At 34.0% G+C, this 19,364-nt stretch overlaps 1 protein-coding gene across 1 annotated transcript; it reads right to left on the bottom strand.

The window, feature by feature from the left end:
• Positions 1 to 2,352: 2,352 nt before the first annotated feature.
• Positions 2,353 to 12,427, bottom strand: LOC128235824 (probable serine/threonine-protein kinase DDB_G0278845). The gene is made up of 4 exons (XM_052950618.1): positions 12,281 to 12,427; positions 3,968 to 4,262; positions 3,582 to 3,868; positions 2,353 to 2,361 (listed from the first exon to the last, which is right to left on the bottom strand). Exons 1-4 carry the CDS (start codon positions 12,425 to 12,427, stop codon positions 2,353 to 2,355), a joined length of 738 nt encoding a protein of 245 aa, XP_052806578.1.
• Between the last annotated feature and the right edge of the window lie 6,937 nt (positions 12,428 to 19,364).

Here is a 19,364-nt window from a genome sequence, read left to right as displayed (position 1 = left end):
ATTAAATAAACGAAACAGTACTTAAGTTTAAGGGGTTTTTTTTAAAACTGTCATTGCGGTTAATCATTATTGTAACTCCGTTTGAATTAGAGTCTTACATCGAATTTAGTTTTAATTTCACATACTATATAACATTGTTACATATACAAATTAAATATTAATAGCAATGGATTACAACTAAGAGAAAGAATTTCTGTTCCTATTTTTATTTTCAGCTTTGTCTCGTTCTCATGTACATAGCTAAAAATGTTCAATTATTACAAATGAACAGTAATCTAATTTGTTCCATCTCGCATGTGTACGTTTAGACGTTTTACATGGAAAAAAGTTGTTGTTATTGTGAGGTTAATGCAATATGTATCTTTATTCCTTTAATGAGCATGGAAACAAACGGTTATTAGTTCTTAAATCAACCTCTAGTTCATATTTATGTAATGAGCCTTTTTACGAACTTGTTGATATTGTCACTAGAAAATCAACAACAAATCCAACCACAAAATCAACAACAGACGCATTTAATTTTCTCAGAACAGTGCAGCTGAGTCATTAATAAATTTTGACTTAGATTCTACCGTTTATACAAAATTGTATACAACAATTTTAATGAATCCTTTACTAATGAGCATAAGCAGACGGATAAGTGTTTGGTATATGTCATTTGAAATAACTACAAGGTGTATTTAAGGTATTTCAACCAACTTTTTAAAATAATAGTCAGCACATAGCGTACAATTCAGATGTATGTAAGCTTGCAGGATTCAATTAAAGTCTACGTAAAATATACTTTTAAAATAAGAACACTTGAGACATTGCTTCCAATTAATTATTTTAGACGGTTTCCTGTTATTGTGCATTTTCAAGGGTTTCGTTTATGTTAAATAATTAAGACTTAATGAGGAAAAAATGTGAAGATGATAATGATTAAACACCATCTAAAGTCAAAAATAGAGCTATGTTGTCAATTATTATTTCAAACATGTAAAAGGAAAAGATCTATTTTGCTGAAAAGTGTCGGAAATGCTTTTGAAAAATGAAATATGTAAGACATTGATTTATCAACTTCTGTTTAAATGAATGTCTTTCAGTTGCTGTTTTGTTTTACTTCATAAATTACAAAACAGAAATGTATATCTATCAGTAGGGAAACATCTCTTATTCTTTATCAGTAAGGAAACCGTTCTTGGTGCATCCAGCATTGGTATGCATGTCACCAGAAAACAACCCACAGCAGAAGTCATAAGAAACAAGAGTTGTCACTCTGATTTGAAGTGGTTTCGATTCACTTTTGCGGAAATTAATGAGTTGTTATGCAGCGAAGCTCTGCATGGTTTATATAAACTAGTGCACTATATTACAAATGCACGGACTGAATAAGGCCTTGATATTATAAATATAACAAAGCTAAACTATTCGAAATGGACGACAGCTTAAGTTCGTAAACAGTGCGTAAGAATACTGTTCATTCACATTTATTTAATTTAGACAATATTTACACAGATGCACGAACTATATACTCTAATTATTACCATTGAGAGTTTTTGAATTAGAAAACTACATTGCCTTTTCTACAAACGTTAATTTATATAGCGATGCCGAAAAGTAAAGACATTTCTGATGAAACTTTGGTGTCCGGCATTCGCGCACAAAATATAATTTGTGAAACGGTTCAGTCACGTGTATATCTTTTTGAAGTATAGTAGGCACTTCTGAAAGAAAGTAGTTCTATTGTGATACACGTTTATAACTTGAATAGGACACGGCCGAGCTTTGCATGGTTTTGTGTCCGTATTATTTAGAAATACGTGCAAGACCAATGTTGTCCACTGGTTCACACTTAATAACGATGCTTCATATCAGAGTTATATGTAAAAGCGAGCGGTTTTCAATAAGACGTTTAAACAGAAAAGATAAGTTCGATGGACTAACATTTACCCAAGGGGTACAGTGGCATAAGCTTGGCATAACAACTATAGTTGCATCTAACATGTTATAATTATACGAGTGTATCTACACAAGGAAGCTTTACGCCAAGGTTAGAAGAAATCGGGCTCGGAGTTCGAGAGGAGGAGTATTTAAAGAAAACGCAACAATTTGACGGCGAACTACACACAAAGGTAACGTAACTTTTGAGTTCACGATAGAAAAGCAAGCACTTTAACCACAAATGGTGTAATGAAATAATACAGTTACACAAAACATAACATATCTTTGACATTTTAATAAATATTTTTTTATAAATAAACCCTCATTGACCGCGAGTTTATGTCTTCTGAAAGTCACAAGCAAATAATACTTATACAAGATAGAGGCAAATGTATCCTACATTAGTAACTAACAATTGTATCTTGTACTTCATGGCACCTGATATGAAAGAATAAAACACTTAAATTCAAATATTTTTATTTTTTTATAACAATACAAATGCAATACAGTTCATATTGTTTGTATTTGTTTATGTGGTATTTAAACATTTTGTGTCTCTAGTTCATTATCATTTGAGTTCTTGCCCTGTGTCTCTAGTGCATTATCATTTGGGTTCTTGCCCTGTGTCTCCAGTTTACGAGGGGTGATCCAGAATTACGTGGACTTCTTACATATTTTCTATATTTTTCGTCCAAATGATTTTTTAATTCATGAATATCTTATTCAAAGTATTCTGCATAGACGGTATGAAATTTAGGTCTGTAAATTAATGAGTATTGCAAAATTACGGAATGTAAAATAAACGGAACGCACGGTCGGCACACCGTCTTATTTTAACGTTTACAATCTTTTTATGTATCTCTTACAACATGCTTTTCTTCCATGTTTATCTATGAAATTCCGCCAAATTATGTCACATACTACGTTGACTTCATACTAATATACTGTTTAAGTTTCTTACGTTTGAAAGTTGTTATATTCTGACTTGATTACAAGCACAGTCTAGGACACAACATGGCGTCATCGGACTTTGTGGAAGCGCGAGACGATGAAAATTTGCATTTAATTGGGGAAAACATGGACACAGATTATGATAATGATGGCCGAGGTGAAAATGAAGCAACATTTTTCGTTCATTAGTATTTAACTGGCATTAACGTTTAAGAGAATGATGATATTCCATAGAAGACGATAAGGAAAAATCCAAATGAAGACGAGTGGCACGACGTTTTTGATGTCGGTAAAGAACGTCATCAGAGGGGATCGCCATTTGACGGTTTTTGTTGAAGAAAGCATCGTTGGGGCAGGATACGGAAGTGCAAAGAGTTTTAAGATACGATTTAGGGGATCATTTTTTCTATCTATTTATATTTTTATAATATATGCAGTGGATTACGCGCCATGTGTCAGTGTTGGTTGGTAATACTTCGAAAAAATATAACGCTTTATGAGCACAACGTCATTGACGTCATTGGACGGTGCCGGTCGGGTTCAACCATGTAACGTAATTTGATTGCAATTCAGCGAAAATTCAATGTTTTGCTCTGAAAATTGCAGGAATTATGTCGAATATGTTATATGTATTGAATGTGAAGTTTTTATGTTCTATGTGAAATGATGTTTGAATTATTAAAAAGTCCACGTAATTCTGGATCAACCCTCGTATTATCATTTTGGTTCTTGCCCTTTGTCTCGAGTTCATTATCATTTGAGTTCTTGCCCTGTGTCTCTAGTTCATTATCATTTGTGTTCTTGCCCTGTGTCTCTAGTTTATTATCATTTGTGTTCTTGCCCTGTGTCTCTAGTTCATTATCATTTGGGTTCTTGCCCTGTGTCTCTAGTTCATTATCATTTGCGTTCTTGCCCTGTGTCTCTAGTTCATTATCATTTGCGTTCTTGCCCTGTGTCTCTAGTTCATTATCATTTGGGTTCTTGCCCTGTGTCTCTAGTTCATTATCATTTGAGTTCTTGCCCTGTGTCTCTAGTTCATTATCATTTGTATTCTTGCCCTGTGTCTCTAGTTAATTATCATTTGCGTTCTTGCCCGGTGTCTCTAGTTCATTATCATTTGGGTTCTTGCCCTGTGTCTCTAGTTCATTATCATTTGGGTTCTTGCCCTGTGTCTCTAGTTCATTTTCATTTGGGTTCTTGCCCTGTGTCTCTAGTTCAGTATCATTTGGGTTCTTGCCCTGTGTCTCTAGTTCAGTATCATTTGGGTTCTTGCCCTGTGTCTCTAGTACATTATCATTGGGGTTCTTGCCCCGTGTCTCTAGTTCATTATCATTTGGGTTCTTGCCCTGTGTCTCTAGTTCATTATCATTTGGGTTCTTGCCCTGTGTCTAAAAACAGGGTTTATTTATGAACTTTCGACTGGTTGGTTTGTACCTGTTTTAATTGAATTATTGAGTTGGGCACGTTTATCTTTATTGAAAACTGTTTACATTTCATTATTTTATTTCCCAAATACATTCGTCCACAACTATTCGTTAATATGAAATACACATATCAGCGATAAGCCATATCCCACTTACGATGGAGTTGCGCAACAACAACTACTAGCACGGTACTCTAACACGGGTGAGCGATGTTAACCCGAGGCAATAATAGCATACAACATTGATATTTCTACTGGTAATATATTTCCCTGCATCCCGGATCTATAAGCATGGAAACACCTTATTAATGCACATTTGGATAAGTACTTAGTAAAGTAGTTTGTAATGTTTTCCACAATGTTATTCAGCATAGATATTTGTTCAATTGTTGAAAAACATAATAACGGTCCGTTTTTTGGCACACTTCGGCTTGATGTCTATTTGTTGTTTTCAAAATGTCATTATGCAATTGCTACTCATGGTTTGCTATCAATAACGCTTTTTTGTGAATGGGAAAATCATTAAAACTACAAGCATATGCTATGCGTTGTTTATTTTATGTTTACGTTCACTTTCCAAAATAGAAAACCAACAATACCGATTGATTGAATGGTATTCGGTCACCTTAAATATTAAAGTTAAAACCAGTAACTAGTCTTTGCTATTTTTCAATTTTTGAAATCGCCATGTCGCTGATGTTTTTTAAAGAAAAAAAATGAGCTGGAAATATCAAACATCCATTGATGAAACATGTTATTTTGCAGACGAAGATGGCATACGGTCGTATGATATGGAAACATTTTCTAAATTGTGTGTCATAAATATGAGATATTTAATAGTATGTTAACTGCATATGGCTATGTTCTGTTTTGTATAGGTACCATAGTGACCGTTGGTATCGATTTATTTCCAACCCTTTAGGGATATTCTTAATTAGCAATCGTACATTATTAATTTTTTACTACACAGACACTCGCACATTAAGCATACTATTGTTTATAAAGATACTTTGCCGTGCTTAATATAGTGTATATGAACACTACAGAAACAAGCCCAGTAGCTTAACTTTTAAATTTTAATGTGTACATTTTCTTTTAAAGAACTGAGAATAATTAATAAGTTTTGTGGGGTTTTTTTTATAAATTCAATTTCTATAATACTTAATCAACAAAAGTATACTATATTCTGCTGTATGACATTTGTTAAAAAAACATTTAGTATTATAATGTTACAGCATGTGACATCGCTTGTATTGCTTGCATATGCATATTATCTATTATACTTCAATTTCATACTATACAAACATATTGCCACCAAATGATCATTTATTTGTAATTATTACTAAATATTTCATTTGATTCGTGCTGGTCTACGGAGTATTTCACGGAGCTCTTTAAAGCTTTATGTCAATGGCTTTCTTATGAATAGAACTGATCTCTTAACTGATGCAAATAAGAACAAGCTTAGTACACTACTCTATATAGCACAATCTGCATGACTTGTTACATAACAAGTTATCTGTGTGTGACCTTAATGAACTAAAACAATATAACATATACATAATGACGTGAACTAATTAAATTATTTTATTTTATTTATATGTATTATTTGTCCTAATTTTCAATTTAAAAAAAAAAACAACAAAGATATAAACAACTATTGAACAATGTTGTTAACGAAGATCCTCGATTATGAAACAATATTCTAATTATGTTTTTATTTACCTGTTTTCATAGATAATACACGGATCAAAGAAGTTACCTTACATTTGAGTGTCACACTTTGAACATATTCAGTCGGTCGAACAAAGGCCTTGAAGAGAATACATATAATGAAGTCTCACCAATTCCTGCTTAATCGAAGATAATTAGAAATATTTTATATCTAACCTTTTTCAGACCCTTAGTCGCATACGCTGATGTCGCCGTGGACAATATCTCGCAAGTGGAAGAAGAAGAACTATAAAACAATTCAACACGAGGCCGCTAGAATTATTTCCGATGCAACATGTCTAATGTTCTGAAACAATCCTTACATGGAAACTACCCTAAAACCATTAAAAGACAGAAGACGCAAACAGAAGCTCATCCTATTTAACAAGATGTTTAATTGAATGGCTCCACCCTACATGGCAGCCATGATACCCTCCCGTGCGAGAAATACAACCACTTATCACCTTCGTAACTTGGGAAATATCCACAACATCCCATGCAGATCTCAGCTATTGTCCAACTCTTTTAATACTTCTACTTTATCTTCGAGACGAAAATCGAGCATTCCCAGCCCTTCAAGATTTCAAACATAACTTGAACAAAACCAACAATATCGATAAAATATATAACTCAGTTACTGAGAGGTAAACGTGTAACTTTTTAAGTATTTAACAAGATGTTTAATTGAATGGCTCCACCCTACATGGCAGCCATGATACCCTCCCGTGCGAGAAATACAACCACTTATCACCTTCGTAACTTGGGAAATATCCACAACATCCCATGCAGATCTCAGCTATTGTCCAACTCTTTTAATACTTCTACTTTATCTTCGTGACGAAAATCGAGCATTCCCAGCCCTTCAAGATTTCAAACATAACTTGAACAAAACCAACAATATCGATAAAATATATAACTCAGTTACTGAGAGGTAAACGTGTAACTTTTTAAGTATCGGTGACCTTTACCTTAATCTTACATACCCGAAATCTTTAGCAAAGCATTCCTCCACGCATGTGGCCTTGAAACATACTAAGCTTTATTCCTAGACGTCAACCCTTTTTTCTGTTAATGAGTGGACAAAGTACGTTGGCTTACAAACACACACCCTGCCATATCAACGACATCTTTAGTGTTATAACCTGGTTTCGTTGGGAAATCAATTTGATTCGTTTAAAACGGTGTTCAGTTTTGAATATTTTCAGATAAAAAACCAAGTTAATCCGATTCTAGTTGCTTTCAAAAGACTACTTTGTTCGCATATATTTCCGTGCGTTGTTTTTAAACTTTAAATATCTGTGATCATGAATCCTTTAAGGCAATAGGTAAAACAAACATTTTTGGTTCACTATAAGAATGCAACAATTTTCGAGGTGAACACCAAAAGTGAGTGAACATCTATTGATCGCAAATGAAAAATAAAAAAATAGCAATTTTTTTTCAGAAGAAAATATTAATAAAAGTTAAAAAAATAAATATTGTCAGTAGAAACGACTTAATTAAACAGAGGATTTGTTTCGGTTTTTTCCAAATAATACCGCTATTTTACAATGGAAACAGGTTATATTTACAATATAATCCGATTAATTAAAAATACATGCAACTAATTAAATTACAGACACTGGTTTAATAAAATTGATACAGATTGTTAAAGTGTACTTTGACAGACTATCATTCATCCTTAATACCAATGTACAGATCAAATGATGTTAAAGTTCAAGATAATAAAGCAATAAAGCAATAAAACAGCCAGCGGTTTAAAAGCAGCTTTTTCCGCCATTTCAACTTTTTTGTTCAAAGCATCTGAAACAGAAGTGTATAAAAATATCGTTAAACAAAAACAAAATGCGTAAATAACGGACTGATATTTTGGTTACAAATATCTATAATTCGTTTTAATAATGATAAATTCTTTAAGCATCAAGTCATATTTAGTTTAAAAAAAACTGTTTTTTTCCTGAAATCCAACGTTTCTGTTAATATTCATTAACAAAAAACTGCCTTTAAAGGTTTTTAAAGGCTTATTAACAATTGAATATAATTTCTTACAGGTTTACGACAAGATTTATTTACTTACCAGAACAGAAATGCTCGTCATCGACATCACTACAAAATAGTTAGCTGAAATCAAAAGACAACTCAGGAATTGGACAGATAAATAAAGAAAGCATTTTACAACAGTGTATGTATACATATCAGGTATCCATTTGATGTGTTTATTAAATAAAATTAATTTAACTTAACTTTCCGGCCTTTACCTCAACTTCGTTCATGAGAGTTCGGTTATTTTATATGGAACCATTACGCAATAAAATGACTGTGATATGAGTATATGGCAGCAACATTATCAGCTTTAAAAAACAGGTTAACATTCGGCCCCTTGATACATATTGGTTTATATTTGATTTTTAGATTGCTGAATTCGTCGCTGCAGTTTTCGTGCTCTTATTAATAACAAATAAAGTACAAATAAAATGCTAAATAAATATCAATCGAATTATCAATCTGGAAAAATTAAATGTATGCCGCAATGCATTAATTGAAATGAAAAGATCTTTGAATATTTATCACAGTAACTGTCCTTAATTAATAGAACACACCAGTCTGAGTAGTTCGCTGCGTTACACCATCTGTAGTTTTTTTCAAACCAGTATCTGAAAAATGTAAAATGTGGTCATTATATTGAGGATTATATGATTATCGAACGTTATAATCATTCAAAAGCATAAAATAGCAGTATCGTTTGATAGCCACTATGCATAAACTTGAATTGAAATGTTACAGTCCCATGCACCAGACCAGGACCAGTGCGTCATTGAAATTATAAGTTCTCATTTAAATCTACGTGTTTACTCTTTTATCTAGGCACGCCGTTTTATATACCACGATGCCAAGAAATAATTCATTTACGTTTTTGACATTTTGATATATTATTTCTAAAATAATAGTGTGATGTTTTATATGTTGAGCAGTTGATAACTTATACCAAGTTGCTTGTTTTTGTTTAGTTGTTGTTGATTGTATGTTGTTGTTTTTTGTTGTCGTTATTTTTTTTGTTTTTTTTTTGTTTTTTTTTGGGGGGGGGGTCTCAAATGAGATTTAAGGGTCTAACAAAAATGAGCTTTGATTCACTATTCAAATAACGAGAGACATAAAGATTTACACGAGCCAATTGGAAAGCATTGATGTTCATTTTTTTAATAATGCGCTTGTGCATTGACCGAACAGAACGTCTAATGACGTCATTTCAAATTGAGAGCGTTTGCTAAATTATGAAAGTTGTTAATGTCGACTATTGACTCCATCTTGTCCAAAATATGCTCAATAGGGGTCATATCTGGTATGAGGGCCGACCAAGGTATTGATATTAAACAACTGATTCACATTGTTCGCCCTACACAAGACCTGGAATTTGTCAGTACTTGAACTGTCAACATATAATTGTTTTATTTCTTCCATCCGGAAGTGTCCTTTGAAATTCAATCTGAGGGCCATTGTCTAAAATGAGTTAAAGAAGAACATACTGTTATTATTCCTCTTATAAACAGTTCTTATGTGCATAAAATCACCATGAGTCTCTATATGTTTGGGGGGAGGGATTTAATCTGCAAAGAAAGCGGACATAAACAAAACAAGTGCCGTATTTTCGTGGACATTTTTACCTGATAGGAGATGTTCAGAGACTATTTCAACAATATTTCATAACGCCCGTTTGATCCTCCTGTCTTTATCCGTCACTCGGTATTGATACCAACTCGATAAGTCTCAGAATAAAGAAATGGTGTGATGTAGGTGTCCTTTTCTCTAACAATACATGCTATGTTTAATAGGGAATATTATGTCAGTCGGTTCAACCGTGGTGTTGTACCTATTAGAGCTGCTCGTGAAAGAATCTCGTGCAATACGGATTCTTCCACAAACAGCTCGAAGTGATACAACACCACGGATCAACCGACTAACAAAATTTTCATTTTATATACCTTCAAACTATTTCTGAATAAAAACAGCAAACTATTTTAATTTCATTTATATTTTCTATTATAGTTTCATCGAATCAATAAAAACGCCAGCAACTAGTCAGAATAGTACCAAGTTTATATGTACAATACAAAATATGAATGTCACAGGAATATAAATAATTCACGCGACTCTGTCGTCACTTATGAATTGACTAAAACGCCAGTAAACGTCCGCAATCTTAAAACAAGTAAACGGTCGAACTGTTGAACTGGTAAATGTGAGTTTTATTCATGGAACGAATAACTTTAAGGACACTCGGTCACTGTCACTGGAGTGACGAGATTACACGAACCCTTCACAATTGTTTTTCTGTGGCGATCTGTTTATATTGATGTTACAGTTGCGTAGCCGAGCATTTTGAATGATACGTCCCGAGAAAGTGTTTCAGGAAATTTATTCGGACATGTAGTTTGCGATATTGGATTGTATTTGGGCGGCGATGTCATCCGATCGAGCCGGTACTGCCAACAACGAGGTGTGTCTGGCTATATTTGTTTTTTGTTTGTTTGGATTGTCTGATAGAATGTCTGACATTTCTTTCTGCATTTCCAGTGTTGCAATGAATGGCGGAATTGCGGAAACATGTATGATCGAAAAATGTAGTCCCGGTCTAGTGTGTACATGGAAACAGAAAGCTGCATTGTGTGATGCAGGACTTTTTGACCGATCATTTGTATTTTTCAGTTAAAAAATACAGTATTTTTTACAGAATATTTAGGTAGATAATAAATTCATCTATCATATAATGTTGTGAAATATTCGTTTTGTTATGATGGACACCAGCATTTATTAACAAAACATGACATTCATCGAAGGCTTTTCTTTAATTATATGTTGTTCATCTGCCTAGAAATGTGAAATACAAATATAGATTTTAATTCAAAACAACATACTAGGTGATAATAACCATAGAAATTGTCTTAATATTTTTTATTTGATCGTAATGTTTCTACTCATTTGACTTTATAGATTAAAACAAAAGCATATAATTCATGTACAGTTAAAAGATATAAGCCTCTATAAAATAGTTTTTTTATAAATGGCCACGTGGCCACGTATTTGAGCATCTGTAAACAAATTATACCCCGTTCTGTGATGACGCGATCATGACAGTCAAATGAGTTAAATACAACAATGCATAATTATCAAAACCTTTAGTTTTTCATCAACCTATAGTGTGTCTCATTTAGTGCTACAGTTAGAAATATAGATAATGCTGTCTGCAGTACATATCATAAACGTCTTGAAGTACCAAATAATTGAAACTTAGTATAACTTGTTTACAAAATTTGGCACAATACGAGCACTCCACGGCACATAACAAAAAGAAAGACATGAACTAGTAGATCTAATATTTTATGATTGTCTCATTTTTACTTCGCTGTAAAAATGGGGATCATTGTATTGTCGTTTTAATTCATTTTAAACCTTATTGATAGCAAAACATTATAACTGTCTTTTACACGATTGCAAGGGATTACATAACCCAATCCTACATATAAGCATTTACCTTCTGTTGTCGCACTATCAGAACCGCCTTCCCTTGTCATATCTGTCAGAACATAATGTAAATTAGGCGGATAATGACACATACATATTACCGTTTTGTCAAACATTAATTCAAAGTCAATCCAACTGATAACATACCTAAAATAATTTGATCAATAACTGCGTGCCACAAAGATTTATGATGTTTACCATTTTTATTCAATTTTACTTGTCTAACATTTTCGGTTCCATTTCGAGTTTTTTTTTTCTGCAAATCAAGCATCTTGCTTTGAATCTAATTACACTTCGAAGCTTACCTACCATTGAAATATAAATTCATTAGGTTACGCAGTCACATGTCATTAAGCTTGATGTACTAGTCTCTTTTTCTTAACTTTACCAAAAAAACATCTGCTGTTTATATTTATTTATTTAAGCAAACGTTACTTGGTTATATCTTAAGTAATGAAAACTGTACCACTGGTATTCAGGAAGGTAAAAACAGGGTTGACAGGTTCGACCTAAACCACATCAAGCTAAGCGTACTTACAGACAATGAACTTTTAATTCGGTCGTCGGTCTACATGTGTTTCCCAGTTCATGCTAGGAATGTACACTGAAAATGAAGTCGGCCGTTCTAGATGCATTTTGAGGTGTTATATTATATGTCACAGAGTCCGTCTGCAGATAAATACAGTTGCCTGTGGTCTGTGGATCACCTAAATCTGTATCAGGACTATATAACGGAGCGAGGGGACTTACAGAAACAAGGTTGCTTTTTAGCCTGGAGATCCGGGCGCTACTGTTGTAGCTGATGTTCCCACGTAGAACGGCTATATGGGTCAGTGAGGTTATTTGGGAAGGCGCAACTGAATCGACTGATGTTGAAAGCTTGCAATGTGAGACCATTCGGTAAAACTAAAATAAACATGATGCTAGGATTAAAATATATTTCACTTTTAAGACAAAGTTATATTAGGGATATACTTAATTTCAAAACAAAGTTTCATAGTCTGCACCGAATATAATACAATTTGAAAAAATAATACAGGTGAAATATACGTAAAAAATATAACAGAATGTTGAAGCAATCTCTCCTCGTTCTATGAACTCATTGTTAATTCAATTAATAACCCCAGTGTCACATAGTTGCTTCTTAACAAAACAGTTACTTCCCCTGCTCCGCGTGCGCGTTCGATGATCAGGGACAGTCATAGTTTATATAGCCTTCAAATCAACGAATTCTCCATCCGCGGTCTGCCACGTTTCGCAAAATCCTACAATGTCATATGTGGTACAAAAAGCAAGAAACTCTTTGTTTCCGCCAAATTTTCTAAAACTTATATAGTATATTTAATTAACATGTGTATACTTATATCATAAATAGTATTACGTAAACCATGTCAATGATTCTTCAGTTTTTATACTGCATAATTGAATCATTAAAGTACTTTCCAAAGTCAAGAGAGCTCTTACAAACAGGATGTTTACTGCTAAGTTTCCTCTTATCTCAACAATGCGATCGCAAGAACAGCTTGAAAAAGGAAATATAACATATAATTATTGAAGTGGCATTTTTAATCAGGAAATTAAATAACTGAAGTGTACACGTGATTTGGAGTTAACTTTAAATTGGGGGTTAGCTCAAAGTTGCAAATGCAAATAATAGCAAATATTTTGACACAAAAGTCATAGCCTTATGCATTTTTACCGACAAAATTAGCACAGATATGTAAATAACTATAAGACGTGTTCATGATTCAAATTAGTTTCGTTTGAGTCAATTAACAAGGAAGTTAATCACAGCTGTTTCGTCATGGTCCCCTGTACACATTCTTTTCCTGATCTGTTGGTTGAAATAGTATAAATAATGTATTCAAAGCGATCGATGAAAGAGACAAAACTCAAACAACGCCAACCTATCAACTCTGCTGGGTTTTTTTGGTTGATTTCTTTATTTATCCAATAATTTCGGAAAAACTACAGCCATAATGTTCAACACGCACGATGACAGTATAGTGCATGCCGGCTATGTACCTTTCCGGGCATTGCCAGATACGTTTAGGGGTCAATTGTCTTCTTTCTTTAGTCCTTTGATAAATACAACTGTTACAATTTCAAAATTTCGGGCTAAGGTGTATCAGTCATGTTTCAGCGATGTACAAACTTATTATGTCAGTCAATGCCACACCTCAGACATAGAGACGGACGGTCAGTGTCGTAAATAAAAATGGTAATATTTCGAATTAAATTTTGCATCAATGTACATAACCATGCCATTTAGTCTTTCCCAACCATGTATCTTATAGATCATTGTCTTATATCACGCATTATCATTAGTTAAAAGGTAGAATCAAGTCTCGGCGTAATCATAGTCTAATAATGCATTATAGCACACCGGATAGGCATTTCCGGTGAATTCAGCCGTGCTGGAAAACTCCATCTGGCATCCCCCCATGCCAGATGAGTCAGTCGCTGTGACGTATTAATTTCAATTTCTTTTATAATACACGTTATGTAATCATAATTATGAAATTTAAATAGATGAGTTCCATTAACATTAACTTTACAAAAATTAACTTTAAAAAAACAAAACAAAAAAAAAACCTTCAAAGACGTAATGTAGAAGGAACTTATTGACGTATGCAGTGAACACAAATCACTGCGCGTCATGACGTCAGTAAACATCATCGCACGCGCTTTTTGGTGGTATGTACAAAAATGCACATTTTTTATATTTTCTTCACAAAATATATTATTTAATGCATGCTAGAAAAAAATCTATCATGTGTGTCCGTTTCGGATAGAAAAATCCGACCCGAGGGCACCTGAGTTGCCAAGTTACGAGGCGGAAACACATGACATATATTGTTGGTGTAGGTAGGTTGATTAAGTTTTAATTTTAGGCTTTAAATATTCTTAATGTTGTTAATTAACTGATCAGTATTTCCAGAATTCACTGTCTTTTTTCCAGAAGAAGACTGTTTACTTATTTATGTCCCTTGATCGGTTAAAACAATCAAGCGAGCTTGCGGTGCTTTTGATGGAGGTCATATTAAGATCACCTGCTTTCGCCGGTGACAATGCTGACTCTACAAGTACAAACATATACACAGAAACCAGGTTTTACTCTAAATGCACCGTACATGTACGCGAACATAGAACATAACATTTGAGCAGATAAAAATACATCATGCGAAACTAAGGAATTCTAACGATCCCATTTAGTTTATGTTTTGTTCCATTTCAAAATTTGGCAGTAACGTTCTTTTATTGTATTCTATTGGACAAATCATAACACGAAGAACCCACTTTACTGGCTTAGTGACCATAAACCAACCAAACATAAGCTTATGCCGGGAATCGAATCCTAATGCGCTAAACACTTCAGAAAATGCGCAACAAATCACGTTTAATTATAATATAACGTAGTTCAGTCTTCCAAGTGCTACGATATGAATTTTTTTCATAGTCTATTGAAATAAGTTATTTCAGATAGACACACTTCATCATAAAATAACGAAAATAAACTACCCTTCATCATAATAAATAAAAACAACAAAAAAAACTATCCATACATCAAAACATTTATTTCTGAGAGACACCAAACGCTGTAAAACAACGACGAAAAGCTATCCATAAAATAATTCAAAGATACACACAACGTTATAGAACAACGAAGAATATTAACGAGTTATGCCAAATGTGTCTCAAAACCACACACGATCGAACATTAGCGTTCGCTCTACGGCACTCAATTAAATAACTGGCTCTCGAATCGAAGAAAAATAACATCATTCAGAGCGTCACAGGCGAGCCCATTAAGCACGTTATTTACAGTGTCTCAAAGGGCATAACTAAATAAATAGTTTATCAAGATCTTCTGGATACGAAACTTGCTGTCTTGTTTCAAAAAATATAACAATATTATCGTTAATTTCCATTTTATATCTTACTGTCTGTCTAACTGAAGATTCTGAAGTAATTTAATACTTGTAACAAGAACATTAAATACAAACGCCATTTTGATAGCATACATAAATTCGATATATCTTGATGTTTGAAACACAACAAATGATAGAGAAATCATTAATACAAGGCTATGTTCTAGTTTGAGTTTGGCGATTTACAGAAAATAGAGCAGTTGTATTTAGTAGTAGTATCAGAGAATCAGCTTAATTGTAGGTAGGATACCTTACGTTCGTGTTTATTTTCTTTAATTCCGAAATCAGAGATGGCGGACAAAAGGGTGCAAACGCATGGTTTCTGATGACATTACCACTATGTATACTATGAGGCATTACAATTTATATTTGATAAATATGCACTATTTAAGTCCTTGCTCGTTTTCTAAAGAAAATAGTTAAAATGTATTAAATTCCTGAATCGTGTTTATATTAACGAAAGTGCACTAAATCATTCATGCGATTGATCTCAGACGTATTTTCCGGAATTGTTTTCGGAATATATGCAGTCTCGTTAGTTTAAACTTAATGCAGTGCGTTTAATCATGGACTGATCAAAGGAGTCATACAATACAATAAAACATGTAAAGACAGGAAACGTTTCTGACAACCTATTTCCTGTGGTTTTCGGTGTATTAACATCATATAAGCATAGTTCCGTCTAGACCGCTACGCGGTCTTGTTACGCGATTACAAACGGAACTCGACGTCATACAGAACTTTAGAAATGCGTCCTATCGTATTATCTTCTATATATACGAGTAGTGTCACAAAATATCGTAGACAAGTTTAAGACATTAATCTTAAAAACTCACTTAAATATGTATGTTTAAAATGCATCAGTATACAAAAGCCAGGGACACGCCTACGTAAACTCACGAGTCAACGTGACCATTTCAAATATTTTTTGTGCACTTGTATCTAACTACAATAATTTACCTACACAAACGACGCATGAAATGTATATAGTACTCTTTGGAACAAGGGGTTGTTCCTATATAAAGATTGTAAGGGTCAAATTTCTGCTGTTGTCAATTAAGGTGTTTTATATTTCCTTGTATTGGTTTTTGTGTCCTTAGAATCCGTTAAATATGAATGCTTTTTATACTTCCATCCACCCAAAAATACTGCAAGGCTGATGAAAAGGTGAAATAACAATGAAACATTTGTGCTGCCATTAATTTAATAACAGCATTGAATCATGGCATTTTGCATACATTTAAATTAAAAGGAAATTTTCACGTGGGCGCCGTGATGTGATCACTTTTAACGTTGTTTTATTTGTTGTTGTTGTTGTGTTTATTTTAACTTCTGTAAATGCAAGCATTTAAGAATTCTTATCTATAAATTAAATTTTGTGTTATTACTTTCTTATTAATGACGCAAACCTCTATCAAATATATTGCCGAAGTACCAACCATTTGCCGAAATCAACTAATTAGATACAAATGCAGACTTTACGGAGTGCACATGTCCACATTACTTGCTTTTAATGATTTTTCATATATAATAACAACTTTGAAACTTGTCACCTTTATTAAATTACACATGATAATTCATTATCCAGTTAATGGTCTGTAGCAATCGGACGTCAACAATTTAAAACATCGCATTTGTCCAAGCTTTTTGGGGACACTGTTAATGAAAGAAAGTATTGCAATTTTTTGTATTCAAGTCTTTTCAGATAATGGCTTACATATAGAATTCCAGAGGGTACTGGATGCTGCAACTGAAACAGTTACACAAATACGGGTTGACAGTACAAGCACTCACACGTTCCAGATTACGTGTTAGGTTAACAATGTGAATGAGTTGTTAAAAATCACATCTTTGAAGGTTCAATATAATGCAAGTGCAAATGACAAAGACTTTACAGACCTAGCTATACTACATAATATTAATGCAAACAATGCAAACACGTACCGTTAGCCTGTACTGGCACAGGGTGCAGGCTCAGGTTGGACTCCGGTGGGAAGTTGTGATACAGCAAGCAATAATGAAAGAGATACAACCTTGGGTGTGTCTCGAGCAGTGTCGACTGTAACCTGTAGTAATGCAGTGGAGTACATGTGTAATCTGGCGTACACAAACCCTGATTCTTCAAATCATGACAGTGTTGCAATTGACATGTCTAAAGAGCGTGATTTCAAAGGTGAATTCATCCAATTAAGCACTAATCAATTTGGCATTAACTTAATTTATGATGAGAATCATAACACTCTATGGACTGACGCAACTTCAACGAATTAGGAAGATAAAATGTAACATCTGTTTCTCTTTTAGTGTTGCATCCAGTATCACATCGTGTAAAGTTACCACAATCTGAAAAGCTTTAGATATATACAATGCTTGAACTCTTTTAAAGAGTGTATGGGCATCTGTATACGATACTCCTTGATATGAACCATATATTAATTCTAAATACCAACTTCTCTTATAGATTGTACTTTAACAATAGCATATTTTAATAGTTTATTTTATCATTCAGCTGTTTCCACTACTATCACAAGAATAGTAGATTTATTTTGATACTAAGATTTATTTTCAATATCTGCTTCTCTCTTATGATCTACCGCTATCTATGCATCTCTTCCACTTCAGTTTTGCCCACTACTATAACAAGCCAAGTTTTCAACATAAGTGGCTTCAGTACCTTTCCGATAATTCTCTATGACCCAATTGAGCCCTTCTACGTGGGTCAAACAGTCAAGATGGAGTGGTCGGCCGACATTGGCTCCTACAACGGGACCGCCCAGATCCGCTGGTTAAAGAACAACATTGTTGCAGGCAGTCCCCTTACTCCGTACTACAGTTCTGAAACAGTCTTAGGCGATCCCCGTGCCACGAGCAATTGCGTATATCAAGCAACGGACTCTGTGACTTACAATATTACTTCACAGGATGCTTTCAGAACGGCCGACATCAGACTTCATTTTCAGTGTTATGTGTACATTCCAGGGAGCATGGATTGGGAAAACCAACGTCAAAATTTCTTATTCATCGTCTGTAAGTACTCTTTCTAGTCAAAATGCGAGTTGACAGTCGTAATTATAGATACTTGATAAATAATGGCTTTGCCGTTTGCATTGTTTCAAGTGTGTTTCATTTCTAGAATTAATCTTCTCTCTTATCCATTACAGACTAATATATAATGAGTTTGCGTATTTCTAATCCTACCCAAGGATTATCTAAACCTGTATTCACAGATTCTGAGGGCGATTCCTCTGCTGATGACACAGATGGTGTAAATAAAGGTAAGTAGTAATAACTCAACTGTTCCCCTTCACAATGGTGTCCCAACTGGTACGAATGCGGTGCGCGTTGAGTAATGCTACGATATTCCTGTTAATGCGGTTCCCCTTCACAATGGTGTCCCAACTGGTACGAATGCGGTGCGCGTTGAGTAATACAACGATAAGCCTGTTAATGCGGTTACTCATCATCTACTGCACCATCCTTTCCATTGCCCTTCGATTATAAAATGAGATATACAGTATGATGCGGTAACCCTATTTTTTAATAAAGATATCTTCAAGAATATTATATGTATGTGTTGTAATGTGACGTCGTACGTCTCTCGTTAAGTGTCTGCTAGACCTTAAAAAGGGTGCCTCTAAATGGGGTTATGGTTTTAAAATCCTATGTATACTGATCTTTGCATTGTAGTTTCCAGTGCTATAGTAGCGGATTACTTTGTCATGACTTTTGACGTTTGTATTTTAATTAATATTACAGATATTAGGTCAACGGGAACAGTGACAATCGAAGTCTTTGGGGGAGCTGTTGGTGGAGTTGTTGCTCTAGCTGTCGTTATTGTAGCTATTGTTTTCATTAACAGAAGATATCGGTTGCCTGGTAGGCACACCTCAGGTAGTCATCTT

The sequence above is a fragment of the Mya arenaria genome, chromosome 5, assembly GCF_026914265.1.
Source record: "Mya arenaria isolate MELC-2E11 chromosome 5, ASM2691426v1".
Taxonomy (NCBI): domain Eukaryota; kingdom Metazoa; phylum Mollusca; class Bivalvia; order Myida; family Myidae; genus Mya; species Mya arenaria.
Note: the sequence above shows the minus strand (reverse complement) of the source record. Positions and strands in the feature narration are given on the sequence as shown.

Coding starts and splice junctions, on each gene's coding strand:
- LOC128235824 (XM_052950618.1), bottom strand. CDS start 12,427: ATGGTCTCACATTGCAAGCTTTCAACATCAGTCGATTCAGTTGCGCCT. Junction 4,263..12,280: donor TAAAAAGCAACCTTGTTTCT/GTAAGTCCCCTC, acceptor CCCTGTTTTTAG/ACACAGGGCAAGAACCCAAA. Junction 3,869..3,967: donor TAATGAACTAGAGACACCGG/GCAAGAACGCAA, acceptor ATAATGAACTAG/AGACACAGGGCAAGAACCCA.